The sequence below is a fragment of the Jaculus jaculus genome, chromosome 1, assembly GCF_020740685.1.
Source record: "Jaculus jaculus isolate mJacJac1 chromosome 1, mJacJac1.mat.Y.cur, whole genome shotgun sequence".
Classification (NCBI taxonomy): domain Eukaryota; kingdom Metazoa; phylum Chordata; class Mammalia; order Rodentia; family Dipodidae; genus Jaculus; species Jaculus jaculus.
Genome location: NC_059102.1, coordinates 1,050,847 through 1,065,578, shown reverse-complemented (window position 1 = coordinate 1,065,578; position 14,732 = coordinate 1,050,847). Strand labels below are relative to the sequence as shown.

The window sequence follows — 14,732 nt, the reverse complement described above, 5'->3', positions numbered from 1 at the left end:
GCCTCGAACTCACAGCAATCCTCCTACCTCTGCCTCCCAAGTGCTGGGATTAAAGGCATGCGCCACCACGCCCAGCAGCAACACAGGTTTTCTGGAGGATCTTTCATTTTCTTCTAAGAACATTCAATGATGGAAAGAAAAAAAAAAGTCCTAAGGGAAGTTCCATTTCATTCCTGCTGAGACACTGGTTGATGTTAAGGTCTCCTCGCACCAAGTGGAACCAGGTTGGGAAGAAGTGAAAGGAGGGATAGGGCTAACCCCGGGCATCTGGGGCACGTGAGCCCCAACCAGACACATACCACCTTGCTGTGAGGGATTAGCAGCATGCCTCCATAGGAATGAATTTTTTTTTTTTTTTTTTATTAGGTAAAGAGTTTTTTTATACAAATGATGTGTGTGTGCATGCGTGTGTTTTCATATGTGCATGTGGAGGCCAGAGGTGGACAGTAGGTACCTTCTTTGATCACTTTCCACTTTTTTTTTTAATTTATTTATTTATTTATTTGAGAGCAACAGACACAGAAAGAAAGGCAGATAGAGGGAGAGAGAGAGACTGGGCGCGCCAGGGCTTCCAGCCTCTGCAAACGAACTCCAGACGCGTGCGCCCCCTTGTGCATCTGGCTAACGTGGGACCTGGGGAACTGAGCCTCGAACCAGGGTCCTTAGGCTTCACAGGCAAGCGCTTAACCACTAAGCCATCTCTCCAGCCCATAGGAATGAATTTTTAAAAGTAAATGAAATTGTTTGCAATCTGTATTGCTAGGAACAGCCTGTTAAGATAGCCCTTCTCTTTAAGGTTTAAATTGAAAATAGTTGCAATTAAAAGGAAGGCAGGACTTTTTTGTGGAATTTACTGGAAGATATAACAAGTGCTACTCTAGGAATATGAAAAGGTAAAATGTTTTAAAAATGAGTTTTCAACAAGGTTTCCTTATAAAAAGTCATTATACAGGAATAGAGAGAGAAGAAAAAGCAAATAAATCTACAGCAAAGAAGGGGCTATAGGTACTGTGTAGTATGAGGTAGCCCCCGTGAGACCAGTGAGCCCTCCACAGCAAAGTCAGCGGCAGAGACTCCAGGTTCACACTGGCTTCTTCACAGATGGTAGGATGGGTGTTCTGGGCTGGCCCACGGGAAGGTACTGACAGTATGAGAAACACAGACCTGTGTGTTTTGTGGTGACCACCTAGAGACAGCACTGCTATGTGTTGTTTGGTGACAGCATGAGCAGAAGGAAGGATCGGCAGTAAGCTGCAGGCGGGTCTAGTTGGGGGCTCATCTCTAAAAACAAAAGAGGTGCTGGGAAGGTGGCTCAGTGGACAAAGCACTTGCTGCTTGAACTGGCGTGCCCAAGTGTGATCCCCAGACTCCACATAAAAATCCAGAAGCCATGGAGGGCTTCTGTAACCCTAGCTCACTGACATTGACAGCAAGATGGGAGGCAGAGATAGGATTTCATGGAAACTTGTGGCAGGCATAGCAAAGAATAGCAGAGAGAAAATCCACAGCAAGAAACACCGCCGCAAATGAGAGGGATAGGTGAGGACTGAACCAAAAGTTGTCTGCTGACCTAACTGTGTACATCCACACTCACACAAACTCCTGTCACACACATGCACAAGTAGATTAAATATAAAAACAAAAGGGAAGATGAAAATTCCAGTGAATGATGAAAAGGTTGAAGTACAGAGACCTCTTCTTCCCAGAGCCACTGTTAGTGAGCCAAGCTTTCTAGCTCCTGAAGGGACTGGACCCTGTGTGGATGGGTGCTCCCCACCTTCCTCACAGTGACCCTATTCTGCCAACGTGGTGGATGGATGCCCTGCAGAAGCTCCATGCAAATTAATGTGATTTCAAGCCATGTAAAAACTGCAAGCAGGAGGTGGCTACTCATTTGTCCTTTTATTTCTCTAGCTAATGAACCGAGATAAAAATGGTCCAGTTCATAAATAAGTGCTCCATTGGCTGCCACTCTCCCAGCCCCCAGACCCACTGCAACCCTTGCAACCTTCCTCATCTCCAAATAAGCTTGAAGTGCCCCCTGGTACCCTATTGGTGCTCATTGGTACTAACAGCAACATATATCTCTATAGAGCAGCAGCCACAGGGTGGCAAGGCTGACTCACTGGGCTTCCTGGTAGCCCCTAGAAGCTTCTGAGAAATCTGATTGAGAAAGTGTAATGGTTTGATTCAGGTGTCCTCCATAAACGTAGGTGTTGTGAATGCTAGCTCCCCAGCTGATGGATATTTGGGAATTAATGCCTCCTGGAGGGCGTATTGTTGGGGGCGGGCTTAAGGGCTTTATAGCCAGTTTCCCCATGCCAGTGTTTGGCACACCCTCCTGTTGCTGTGGTCCATCTTATGTTGGCCAGGGGGTGATGTCTACCTTCTGCTCATGCCATCGTTTTCCCCTGCCATCATGGAGCTTCCCCTCGAGCCTGTAAGCCAAAATAAATCTCTTTTTCCCAGAAGCTGCTCTTGGTTGGGTGATTTCTAACAGCAATGCGAACCGGACTGCAACAGTAAAGTGGTACCAGGAGTGGGGTTGCTGCTAGACACCTGACTGTGTGGTTTTGGCCTTTTGGAGCTGATTTTCATGAGGAATGTGGGAGGATTTGAAACCTTGGCCTAAGCGATGCTTTACAGTGCTGTAAGTACAGCCTGATGGACTATTCTGGTCTGAGCTGAAAGGCCTGAATGCAGTAAGAACTATGGACTGTGAGGTTTGGCTTATGAGGGTGAGAAAGAGCTTTGCTTGGACTGGGCTAGCAGTTTGTGTGAGAAGCTTGCTCTTATGCCCATGTCCTGAGAAGTTGTGCAGGGTTGCTTTGCATAGAAATAAACTGGTGTGTGCAGAGGGATATGGCACAGAAAAAAAAATCTTTGGGTGAACTGTTGCCCGTTCAGCTGCAACTGAGAGATTACAACCTATGAGACTGGGCTAGCTGACCTGCCCTGGGGCAAGAAGAAGAATGTAGACTCTTTTGAAAGGCCGTGAGTGCTCAAGGAGTCCTGTTCTTCAAAGTCTGCTTTATTCCCCCCTGGATTAACAAATTGGTACCCTACCTGGTATAGTGGAGAAGAAATGCTGGAAAGAGGGTCATTGAGTTTGCAACACGGTCTTGTGTTTTGGAAATGGCCATGGGCAATGTGAAGTGGGTTTGCTGGTTGCCTGCATAGAGACCCCATGGGGCCATGAGGATGAACCGTGGTTTACAGTGGAGACCCAGTGGAGATGCTGGTACCATGAGATGGCTGCCAAGGAGCTGCCGGCCCCGATGAAGTTTCCCAGGACTGTGAGTAGCCTAGCTGGAGGGGCAGAATTGGAATGCCAGAAACTCGTTGCTGGTTAGAATTATTTGACTTGAAGATTTGTCACTGGTTAGAGTTGCTGGACTCGAAGCTAGAGTTTGATATTTGCCTTGGTTGTTTTAAATCTTGTATTGGTTGAATGTTTCTTTGCTATGCCCAGTGCCATGTATTGCAGTGTGAATATTTATTCTGTGTCATTATGGGTTTTTTGAGGTTATTTTTTGGTATTATGGCTCAGTTAAAAGATCTTGGACTATAGGGATATATGAACATCATTGGGATTGATAAAAAAAACTATGGGAACTTTTAAAGTCAGACTGAATGCATCATATTTTACATCATGTATGGATATCAGTTTATGGGGGCCAGGGTGGAATGTAGTGGTTTGATTCAGGTGTCCTCCATAAACGTAGGTGTTGTGAATGCTAGCTCCCCAGCTGATGGATATTTGGGAATTAATTCCTCCTGGAGGGCTTATTGTTGGGGGCGGGCTTAAGGGCTTTATAGCCAGTTTCCCCATGCCAGTGTTTGGCACACCCTCCTGTTGCTGTGGTCCATCTTATGTTGGCCAGGGGGTGATGTCTACCTTCTGCTCATGCCATCGTTTTCCCCTGCCATCATGGAGCTTCCCCTCGAGCCTGTAAGCCAAAATAAATCTCTTTTTCCCAGAAGCTGCTCTTGGTTGGGTGATTTCTAACAGCAATGCGAATCGGACTGCAACAGAAAGTCTGCCAGACTTCTGCAGTTTATTTTTCCCTGGGCTTTGTCATAGCAGGTTATATGAAGGAGGCTAGAGTGGCTAGTGAAATCTGGAAGCTGGTCACTTTATTTCCTCTGCCTCTGAACAAATGACCGTCTCTTGTCTGGTTAGCATGGTACTACGTGTGCTCCTCATTTCATTTGCAAATCAGTAGCAAGGGACACTCTTCTTCTCTGAAGCTGGAATTCCTTGTGTTGTGAAGGAGAGATCTAGGTTCTTCTGTACGGAAAGCTGCTCTATGGTCACATATGTGTCTCTGTGGGTAAAACAATCTTCGTAAAGTGATTGTGATTGATGGAGAATATGTGGGAAAGTCTTCCTCATACAAGGCAATACCAAATAATGTGTTGCACGCATTTGCCATTGTCTTATGACTTGGAAACATCCAGGTGGGATCATGTAGAACTGTTGTTTTAGCAGAGGCAGCTGTAGGCAGCCTAGGAAGGGCCAGACTGTGGCCATGAAGTCCTACATGCAGGCTTGAGCCCTTCCTGTTCCTCAGGATAGTCACTTATGCTCCCCCACCACCATTTCCTTCCTGCTTCCACATCTCTGGCCCTGATCAGACCCTCCGCCTCCACCCCTCAGCTTGATTCTAGTAGCATCACTCTAGCCAACTGGCAAGTATAGCTGAGTACTCTCCATGTGCTCACAATGGCATCTGTACTAGGTTTTTGGACTGCAGAGAACCAATCATCACAATGTCTGTAGAGAAAGTGTCAGAAATAGGCATTAAGGGCTGGAGGAATGGCTTAGTGGTTAAGGCACTTACTTGCAAAGTCAAAGGACCCTGGTTCAATTTCCCAGGACCCACATTAGCCAGATGCACAAGGGGATGCACACATCTGGAGTTCGTTTGCAGTGGCTAGAGGCCCTGGCATGCCCATTCTCTCTTTCTCTGTCCCTCCCTCCCTCCTTCTGTCTTTCTCTGTCAAATAAATAAAGAAATAAATTTTTAATTAAAAAAAAGAAATAGGCATTTAGGGGAGGATGGAGGGTAGGTGTGGCTGACCCAGGCCTGATCAGGATGGCCAGACTCATACCATAAGTAAACCATTGTCTCCTTTTCTCTTTCCAGAATCATCGATCAGAGATTTGAGAAAGTTTCCTACTTTGTGTTTGGTGACTTCAACTTCCGCCTGGATTCCAAGTCTGTGGTGGAGGTACGCTCGGGCTTGCTCCTCAGCCTGGGGCTGGGCTTCTTTGAAGCAGAGGAATGTCATCTGCTGCAGGCCAGTTTCATGCCATCATTTTCATGGATTGTGATTTTTGAGGCAAAAACTCTTAATTGAAGAAACAGGTTTACTGGTGAGGGAAGGAGTCTATTGGAAAGAAAGACTGGAGTCCATCTGAGCTGCACATTTGCCAGCTGGTTCAGGTGTCACTGGCTGTAAGAACAGACAGTCCTGTGCCCCACATGCTTAGTGTCCTTCTAGAAAGACAGTTGGGAGAAACCACCTTGCACTGCCATTCCTACACCTGCAAAGCTAGAACTTGTCTGGCTCTGAGCCATTTTCCAGTGAGATTATCTCTGTTTTGTCCTCATCACACACATATAGAACATGGAAAAACCCATTTAAGGTTTAACTTGTTTACAAACTAGCTATTTCATTTGACTTAGATAACCAAAGCTCTCAGCTTCTGGAAACTTAAGAGGCTATACTGCCTCCAGGAAACTATGTGGCCTGGGCTTGCTGCCAAGGGAAAGCGAGTCCTGTGGCATAGGCACAAGAGCTGGCTTTTTCTGTGAGATCCATGTCTGCCAGCAGGTAGATTCTGGCCTTGCATGCTGAGCTCTGAGATAAATGTTTGATGGGTCGGCTTTTCATGGTTTGATCCTGATTCTTGTATGACTGGGTTGTACCACCTTCCCCAGCAGCAGCAAAACTGGAGGTGTAGGAAAGCAAGACAACTTCCACCCACACTTGCCAAGGGAAGTTATGAGTAGCATCCAGTGAGATTTAAAGTGTCTGGTAGCACTAGGTAACCTACCATGCAAGACTATACTTAGAACAAGATGGAGGTACACAGTGCCTCAAGTGACTGTCTCCTATTGGTAGTTTTGGTTCCAAAATTCTGTTACACATTAATCTTCTGTCCTCAGTAGAAAATGATATCTTAAAGACAGAGTCAAGCAGGTTTTATCTTGTCTTATGTCTCCCTTTGGTTGATAGAGATTAATGATGTGCTGTTAAAATCCTTTTCTTCTGTGTGGAATGAAGCTGAGGGCATCTTATTAGGCAAGGCCCACAGAGTTTGTATGAACATTTGCAGTGCAGAGGGTCTCCCTGGGTGTATGGTGGGCTCAGGGGAAGGGAATCTCCCTGGATGCTCAGTGGATGACCCATGCAAGGAAGCTCTGGAGTCTCTGGCTCTTGGCAAGGATGTGTCCTAACCTAACTATGGAGGGACTACAATGGACCACATGCAGTTTTTAAGTAGGTGGATTCCTTGGGAGTATGAAATTCTGCATCCCTCCTGCTGGGTTTTCCTTCACCACCCATTTGTCTGGTGCCAGGAGCCTCTGGAAAGTAGAGCCTCAGGAGAGTGGAAGCTGGGCCTGACCATGCAAACCTGTTGCTACAAGTCATACCAGATGGCAGGGCTCTCACTGAAGGTCTCTCCTCCATTCAGATGCAGCCACTAGGAGCCAGGAAGCCTTCTTTCTCAGAGCTTGCATCTCACTCCTGGGCCTCTGAGCCGGGCCCTGGCTTACTGCTAGAAGCTTCCCTAACCTGCTCAGAGGCTTCTGCATAGAGCAGAATGGCTAGTGGGAAGGTAGAGAACTCTTAGAAGGCCAGAGGTCAGCCTAGAGCAGCCTGTGGTTAGGAAATGGTCAAAGGAGCCTCTTTACCAGAACAGTGCATGAAGAAGGGCAGCCAGCCTAGGCAGGGTCATGCTTGTCATAGGCACTTTCTGAATCTGTTCTCCAGGGTATGTTTCTGTGGAAGGCCATGCTGGTGTATAGATGAACTAATACCCCAGCCAGAAGGCTCATGTGCAAAGCTAGAGAGTAGGACACCAAGGCCATTAGCATCCTGCCTGCTTTTTGTTGTTGTTGTTGTTATTTGTTGTTTTCTTTCTCCTGTGATGTCTTTGCAAAGTTGGACAGCAAAAACTGCATTTTAGTTGTAGTAGAAGCTTAAATAAGCTTCTGTGTTTGCATGTCCCCTGAGGAGCCGAGTAGGGCTCAGGGTCACCTGCACCATGCTGCTTCCTGTCAGCCTTCAGTGAGCTCTGCGTTGGCTGCTTCACTAGGCTGGAAGCAGGGGGATGTGGGGAGTAGTAACTGCTGTACACCTATATAGGTAGGCAGAAGCAGGTGCCAGGGCATTGTAGGTGGATGAGACGTGCTCCCAGCCACCTCTCCTTTGCCGTGGGTCAGAGCATGGGCAGGAAGGTGACCGGGACTGGTGAATGGGCTTTTGGGGCCTTTAGGGAAGCACCAGTTGACCCTGACTTACTGTGAGCACAGGCCATATGGGGTCTCCTCCCAGGGCCCATGTGGGTTAATCACATGTGAATGTCAACTACCCCTGTGGGAAGCAAAGCTTCTCTGAACCCTTCAGAAGCTGTGGGACACAGTTTGCCTCCTGGTCTTCTGGGGGACTATTGGCCTTTACGGTGAAGTAACAAATGGTAGACCTGTCTAGGGTACTGGCTAAGTTGGGGTAGCCTCATGGTGGATGAGTCTGAGAAGCCTGTGGCCCCTAATTGCATATCACCTGCTGGCAGAATGGTTGCATCTGCCCAAAGCACCTCAGGTCTGCTGCAGTCCTGCAATGAGGCAGCAGGCAGCTCTGTGAAGAGGCTTCCTGAGCCAGTGGAGATGCTGCACCTGGGAGCATGCTCTGTGACTCCTGAGCAAAGCTTGAATTCTGCTGGAAGCATCACAGAGGACAGCCTGCTGCTGGCTGTACTCACCTCGACGTTGTTTGTAGTCTTGCCCAAGCACATGGTAGTGATGGGTGGAGCTATACTGCTTACACCATCCGTGCATGGCTATGGTCTTGAGCACCCTGGGCAGCTGTGGAGCCAGATTACAACTCTCTCTGCCCAGATTTCATAGAGCTATGTGGGTGGAATAGCATGCAGCATGTTGCATGTTTGGATGGGTTTTTCTTTTTTAAAATTTTTTTAAATTTTTTTTTAATTTATTTATTTGAGAGCGACAGACTCAGAGAGAAAGACAGATAGAGGGAGAGAGAGAGAATGGGCGCGCCAGGGCTTCCAGCCTCTGCAAACGAACTCCGGATGCGTGCGCCCCCTTGTGCATCTGGCTAACGTGGGACCTGGGGAACCGAGCCTCGAACAGGGGTCCTTAGGCTTCACAGGCCAGCGCTTAACCGCTAAGCCATCTCTCCAGCCCTGGATGGGTTTTTAACAAAAATGTAGGAACCTTGATATTTGAGAAAACAACCCTTGTGAATTTACTGTCTTGCAGGACTGGGGTTAGGCTTTCTCGCTCTGTCCTTATTCACTAAGGAAGCACAACTCTTGAGATGGACATGGTGTGGGGTCTTCAGTCAGATGCCCAGCTGCCCTTTGCCACACCCCAGATATGGCACCATCCCACACAGGGTAGCACTATTGTCTACTGTGTTGACTTCCACAGAAGGAATGGGCAGGTGTCCCTAGCTGTGGGGAAAGGGCTTACTAGGATAGAGGAGGGGTCTTCTCAGCCATGGGGAAAGGAGACTTCTCTGGAAAGTGGCTCTAACTGTCTTTGGATTGCTCACTTGCAAGTGTTAGATGAGGTAGAGCTGGAGGACTGTGATTCTTCTGAGGTGGGCCCCTCATCAAGTATTGTGGGGAACTTTCCTGTCCATATACTTGGCCTAGATTCCCTTGAGTGAAGGTACTGGCCAGCCCTGTGCTCTGAGGCCAGGCTTGTTTGGCTCAGCTCCTATGAGCACACACTCTCATGGCTGTTGGGTGGGGCAGTGTGTTCTAGGTGACTGTAACACCCCCAGTGAAGCCCCCTTCTCAGAAGCAGGGAGGCCTTCACAGCAGGGCATCGAGGCCCCTGGGTACTAGGCACCTGCTGTCCTTGTATGCTACCTGCCAACAGCCATTACTCAGGCAAGTGTTGATTTTAGTGTATGCCCTCCCACTTTAGAAATCTTGTGCACCTTGTCCTTGCCATTAATCTGACACTTGCAAAGGAATGGGAGGAAAATCAATAGTTTTTAAACTGGATTATTTAGTCAATAAATAAACAGATGTATCTTGGATCTGTGCATTAATTCTTGGAGGGGTTTGTAGGTCTTTAAAACCTATGTGTAGCTGCAGTTCATCTGACAAATAAAGATTATCTTTACACTTTGTACACACTTTATTATATAACTAAAGCAAACTTAAAAAATACTAAATACAGATTTTTAGTGTGAGTTTTTAGGCCCATTTATTGAAGTGAAGGCTGTAGCTCTGGAATTAAAGACCATTTCCCTTGTGGCATCATCATTGTCAGCTGAGTGTGGGAACTCTTGGCACCTAGCCCTGCTATCCCTTCACAGAAGCCTATGTCCCACCTTGTCTCCAGGGCCCACTGTCTTGTCTACTAAATGGACTGTTCTGAAGCAGAAAGCCAGAGCTTCCACTCCACCCAAGGACCCATAGGACCCATGCAGCCCCAGCTAAGCCCAGCTCAATGGAGAGCTTGATGGTTTCTGCTGACCTTTGGCTGATGCCCCATTTCACAGACATGGCCATGTGGGGTATCAAGCCTTTCCTGTCCTTACCTCTCTATACCTACTCTTCCAGGAAGGACATCTTCTACCTCAGAATGCCTCCATGCCCATACTTGCAGAGCCATCCTCAGAAGTGAGGGGAAGGCCATACCCAGTCTCAGCCCCAGTGCTCTTTGGGACTTCTGTGCCCTCAACCTAGGCAGTCACCCTCCCACACACCAAGTGCCTCTCAGTCGCCAAAAGAGTGAAAAGTAGAGGGCCGTGGGATCAAAACAGTCATAGTAGGAAGGTCTCTGGAGGGAAATATGTGCTGCTCAAATGTGATGCTCTGAGTGGAGGTATGTTCTCGAAAGGCAGACTTGGAGCTGCCAGCAGCCATGGGCTCCAGGCACTACCCAGCACATGTAGGTATTTCTTCAACAGATGGGCAATGGCTGCCCTCTTAAGAGCAAAAGTGGAAGTTGACTTTCTATGTCTGTTGGAAGCCCAGGCTTTGCCCCCTTAGGTCACCAAACCCTGGTGCAGAACAGCACCCCAGAGCAGTCTTCCCAGCATTCTGGCAGACCAGGAGTATTTGTCTTTCAGGGAAATTTGGCCCACTGATAGCCCTTCCCTGTCGGGTCTCACACCATCCCACTGGCTGGCAAAATTTATCAGAGGTTAATTAAATCCATCTCCAAACAATAAGAGGCCAGTGAGCTAAGCCCAGCCACCGTAAATCAAATGTTTTAAAGGCAGCATTGTTCCTCCCACAGGGAGGTTGGCTCTGAGGTGTCTTTGGGAAGGAACCAGCCTCTGGGCCCTGGAGGCTCTTTGAGCCCAGTGGAAAACTGCTTATCACTTGAGTGAGAGAGGGCTGTAGGTATTGGCTGGGGGCCTGTGAAAGTGGTCCTGTGGGTAGAGTTGAGAGGTTGTGCCTCAGGAAGAACAGCTTCTTATGCTTAAGATGCAAATTAATGCAAACATGCTTACAGAGCAGAACTGAAAAGATGATACTGTGATCAAATTTGACACAAAGCTGTAATTAAAACATACACAAATTAAACACAATTATTGTGCATCTAACAGACCATGCATCATTACTGTAATACAGCCTCCAGCTCACCCCTGCTGCTGGGATTGTTTGGAGGGTATGTTTTATGCCTTGCATGGTAGCAACTGGCAGCTGGGGTGCTCAGCTGGCTATGGTGACGCAGAGTGACAGCCGTGCCAGGCACGCCTGTCTCTTCATGGCCCGGCCATGCCACACCTGCTGTCCGTCACCTCCCCAGTACTGGCAGTGGTGACCATGCTTTTGGAGGCTGGCAGCCATATTCAGAATCGAGTTGCCAGTTTCTGACAGGTACACACTTGAGAGCCAGCTGTGCCTGTTAGCAAGTAGGGCCCTCAAAGGCACTGCTGTCTCAGCAGCCACCCTGAAGAGAAGCTTCTGGTTACAGCTTTCCAAGTAGCACAGAAGAGGTTCCAGCATTGACTGTACCAGCTTGGAAGAGCTCATTAGAAAAGACCACAGTGCACACCCCACTGTCAGGTCTACTACGTGAAGAGAACCATGGTCAGAGCAAGCCAGCTCAGGCTTTCTGGTATGCAGATACTACTGGTAGCCATGTTAATCAGCCAGGAGAGTGATGTCCCCCTGATCATTATCCTTGATGGCCCCACAAAAGCTGCTCTGAGAACCCCAGATACTTTTGCTCTAGCCTATGGGTTGCTCTACCTGAAGTGCTGGCTATATGTGGCCGCTGGTCCCTTCTTGAGCTAAGGCCTCTGCTGTGCTCCTTCTGTGAACAATCCATAAATACAATGGGTACATTCCATGCCATAGCAGAAAAGGCTTGGACCTGCATGTCTACCAGCAGATTTCTAGGGGCTCAGGGGTAGCTGGGGTAGCTGTGCCTAGCCTGCCCTATGTATGTGTGCTCACAGCTATGAATCTGCAGGGGCTAAGTGTGCTTTCAAGGCCCTGCTCTTCCTTTCAGTGGTCCACCCCACCTCAGCCTGACCAGCCCACAGCAAGCTGCTGTGATGTGGAGTTTTGCCTGCATCATAGAGAGTGGCATCATAACCTGGGCTCCATGTGAGGTGGGTCCAGTTTTATCAGAGCCAGGCAGAAGGGCCATATATCCAGCTCCTGTGGGTCACAAAATACTTTGCAGACCTCTGGCCAGGAGTGTGATCTCAGGTGGTAAGTTTACATATGTGCTACCACCTGCTTCTCCTGTTTGGTTAGCAGTCCTCAGTGTCAAACCTCAAGTCAGGAGTGACAGATCTGTATCTCGGGGGCTCACTGATTCTCAAGTTAGCCTTCTCCCTCCCCCACCAGCAGTTCACAGTAGCAATCCCCTGTTGCCTTTTGCCGAAGGTGGGGCCACCTGGGCATTCCATTCCACCTATGCCTGTGGCCAATTCAGCATTCATGTGGTAAGAAGTCGTGGTGCTGGGGCCTCAAATGGGGTTGCCCACACACCACCACGCACTGTGGAGGTTGGTTTTAAAAAGAATGACAACAGCAGAGTTCTTCGAATCATTGAATATTCTTTTTTTAAAAAATATATATTTTTATTTATTTACTTATGTGTGTGAGAATGAGAAGGGACATGCCAAGGCTTCTAGCCACTACAAATGAATTCCAGATGCATATACCACCTTGTACATCTGGCTTACATAGATCCTGGGGAGTTGAACCTCGACCCTTTGGCTTTGCAGGCAAGGGCCTTAACCACTAAGCAATCTCCCCAGCCCTGAATGTGCTTTTTTGTTAAATATTTTTGTTTATTTATGAGAGAGTAAGAAAAAGAAAGAGTGAATAGGCATACCAGGACCTCTTGCCACTGCAAACACACTCCAGACACATGTACCACTTTGTGCATCTGGCTTTATGCAGATACTAAGGAATCAAACCTGGGCTATAAGGCCCTGAATGTATTTTTAAATGGCATAACTTCTAAAGGAGACATGTGTTTGGACTATATCTGCCTAGGGCTTGTGGCAGCTGTGCTATGTTGTGAATCACTACATTACTTTGAGTAACTTCTACATTTACGTTACATTCTGAGGACTTTTTTTGTAGGAAGTTTACATATTTAATTAGCTTTGTTTCTAGTTTGTAGGTTGATGTCAAAAATTCCCCCCCTTTTTAGGGCTAAGGAGATACCAAGGTGATTAAAGGCTCTTGCTTGTACAACCTGCCAACCTAGGTTCAACTCCCCAGCACCACTTAAAACCAGATGCAAAAAGTGACACAAGCATCTGATGTTCATTTGCAATAACAGCTAAGTCCCTGGTATAACTCTGCCTCTTCCTCCCCTTTCATCTACCTACCTTCCTTCCTTCCGTCCTTTCTTTCTTTGTTTCTCCTGTATGTCCTAGAAAAAGGCCAAAAGGACTTTTTGTATGTGTAAATTAGAAGTGTTTTTTTTTTTAAACACAATTAGGCTTATTACAGCATGAATCTTTCCAGTCTAGTGGTGGCCTCTTATACCTCTATGAGGGTGCCAGTGGCCTCTGCATATGTGTATGGGTCTAGGACCTTGATCTCTGCCAAACACAAACATTGGCATGGAGCAGTCAAGATAGGCATCCCTTAGACAGCAGTTCACTGTGGCAATTCCCTGTTGCCTTTTTAGACACACAGACTTCTGACTTTGGGGTGTAGCATGTGTCCACCACAATGGGGAAAGGTCAGAGGAGTTGCTGGGTTGCTATTTTGTAAGCATGCTCCATAGACACCCTCCCACTAACCATGAGAAATACAAACTTCAAAGCTACTGATTTCTATCTCAGGGCTGTCAATTGAGTGGCTTACCAATTATTCTCATTTAGTACTCTGTGAATAGTTTACTATTTGCATTACTGTCAATGAATAGTTAATGCCACTTAATTGGGGCTCCTAATCTCAGTTGGCTATCAGAGGACTGTGATGTCTGTTAGAATTTAACATTTGAATTCCTGGTGCCTACTTTTTTCAGTACCTGAATTTAAACCTAGAATTTCATCCACTTGTAACTTTGGTATGATAGGAGTGCTGTGGGATCTTGACCCTTGATTCTGAGTGGGATCTGGGCAGCCTGGCCTGTGGAAGCACAGCCTCCAATCTCCCTGTAGTGGCAGCACAGAGGAGACCTGTTTGGTTAATACTGCCTTCCAAAGAAAAGCCTTCTGCTGATTTAATAGTGTACCACATAGTAGAACGCAAATTCATATTAATGTGAAACACTCTGAGTGAACTGGTTTTTAGCATAAATAATGCTATCTTTTGGATCAAGTCTGCATTTTGGAACCATTCAAAAATGAGAACTGGTCAGTAATGATTTCCATTAACTTGTTTCAATGGAAGTCTGTTTGGAGCCTCCTGGGAGCTGCTTGCTGGAAGCTCTTCCTGTTCCTTTCTTTAGTAGAACCTGTCTGTGTGGAAGCCATTTGCAATAAGCCCTTCCTGTCCCCTCTTGCTAGTTCTGCTGTGTGAGGACCAGTCTGTGGAGCTCCTAGCCCTTCACTTCTGCACATTTTCATGGCTAGAATCTATTTTTATTTATTTATTTCTATTTTTATATTTAAGAAAGAGGCAGAGAGAGAAGGAGGAAGAGAGGGGCAGATGTACAGCAAGAGAATGGGCACAACAGGGCCTTCAGCCACTGCAAACGAACTCTAGAAACATGCACCACCTTGTGCATCTGGCTTATGTGGGTCCTGGAGAATTGAACCTGAGTCCTTTAGCTTTGCAGGCTAGCACCTTAAGCATGAAGCCATCCCTCCAACCCCATGGCTAGAATCTAATTAAGAGAAGGATGGGAAGAAAAAAGATGGGACCATGATGGATTTTCTGTCTCACCTGTGGCTACTGTCCTAGTGAAGAGCCCATCACAGGCTTATGTGCTCATGTCATGGTGCTGGCTGAACAGGTTAGTTTCCTTGACATCAGCAGTTTCCTGCCATATACCAGCTGCTAATGCCCAAGCCCAGTGCAGGTT

At 47.2% G+C, this 14,732-nt stretch overlaps 1 protein-coding gene across 2 annotated transcripts in view; it reads left to right on the top strand.

The window, feature by feature from the left end:
• Positions 1-14,732, top strand: part of Inpp5a (inositol polyphosphate-5-phosphatase A) — a 198,750-nt gene that overhangs the window by 151,439 nt on the left and 32,579 nt on the right. For both annotated transcript variants that reach the window (XM_004669649.2, XM_004669650.2), the window contains exon 9: positions 5,151-5,235. In XM_004669649.2, coding sequence (XP_004669706.1) covers positions 5,151-5,235 — 85 coding nt within the window. The remainder of the gene's footprint in view (positions 1-5,150; positions 5,236-14,732) is intronic.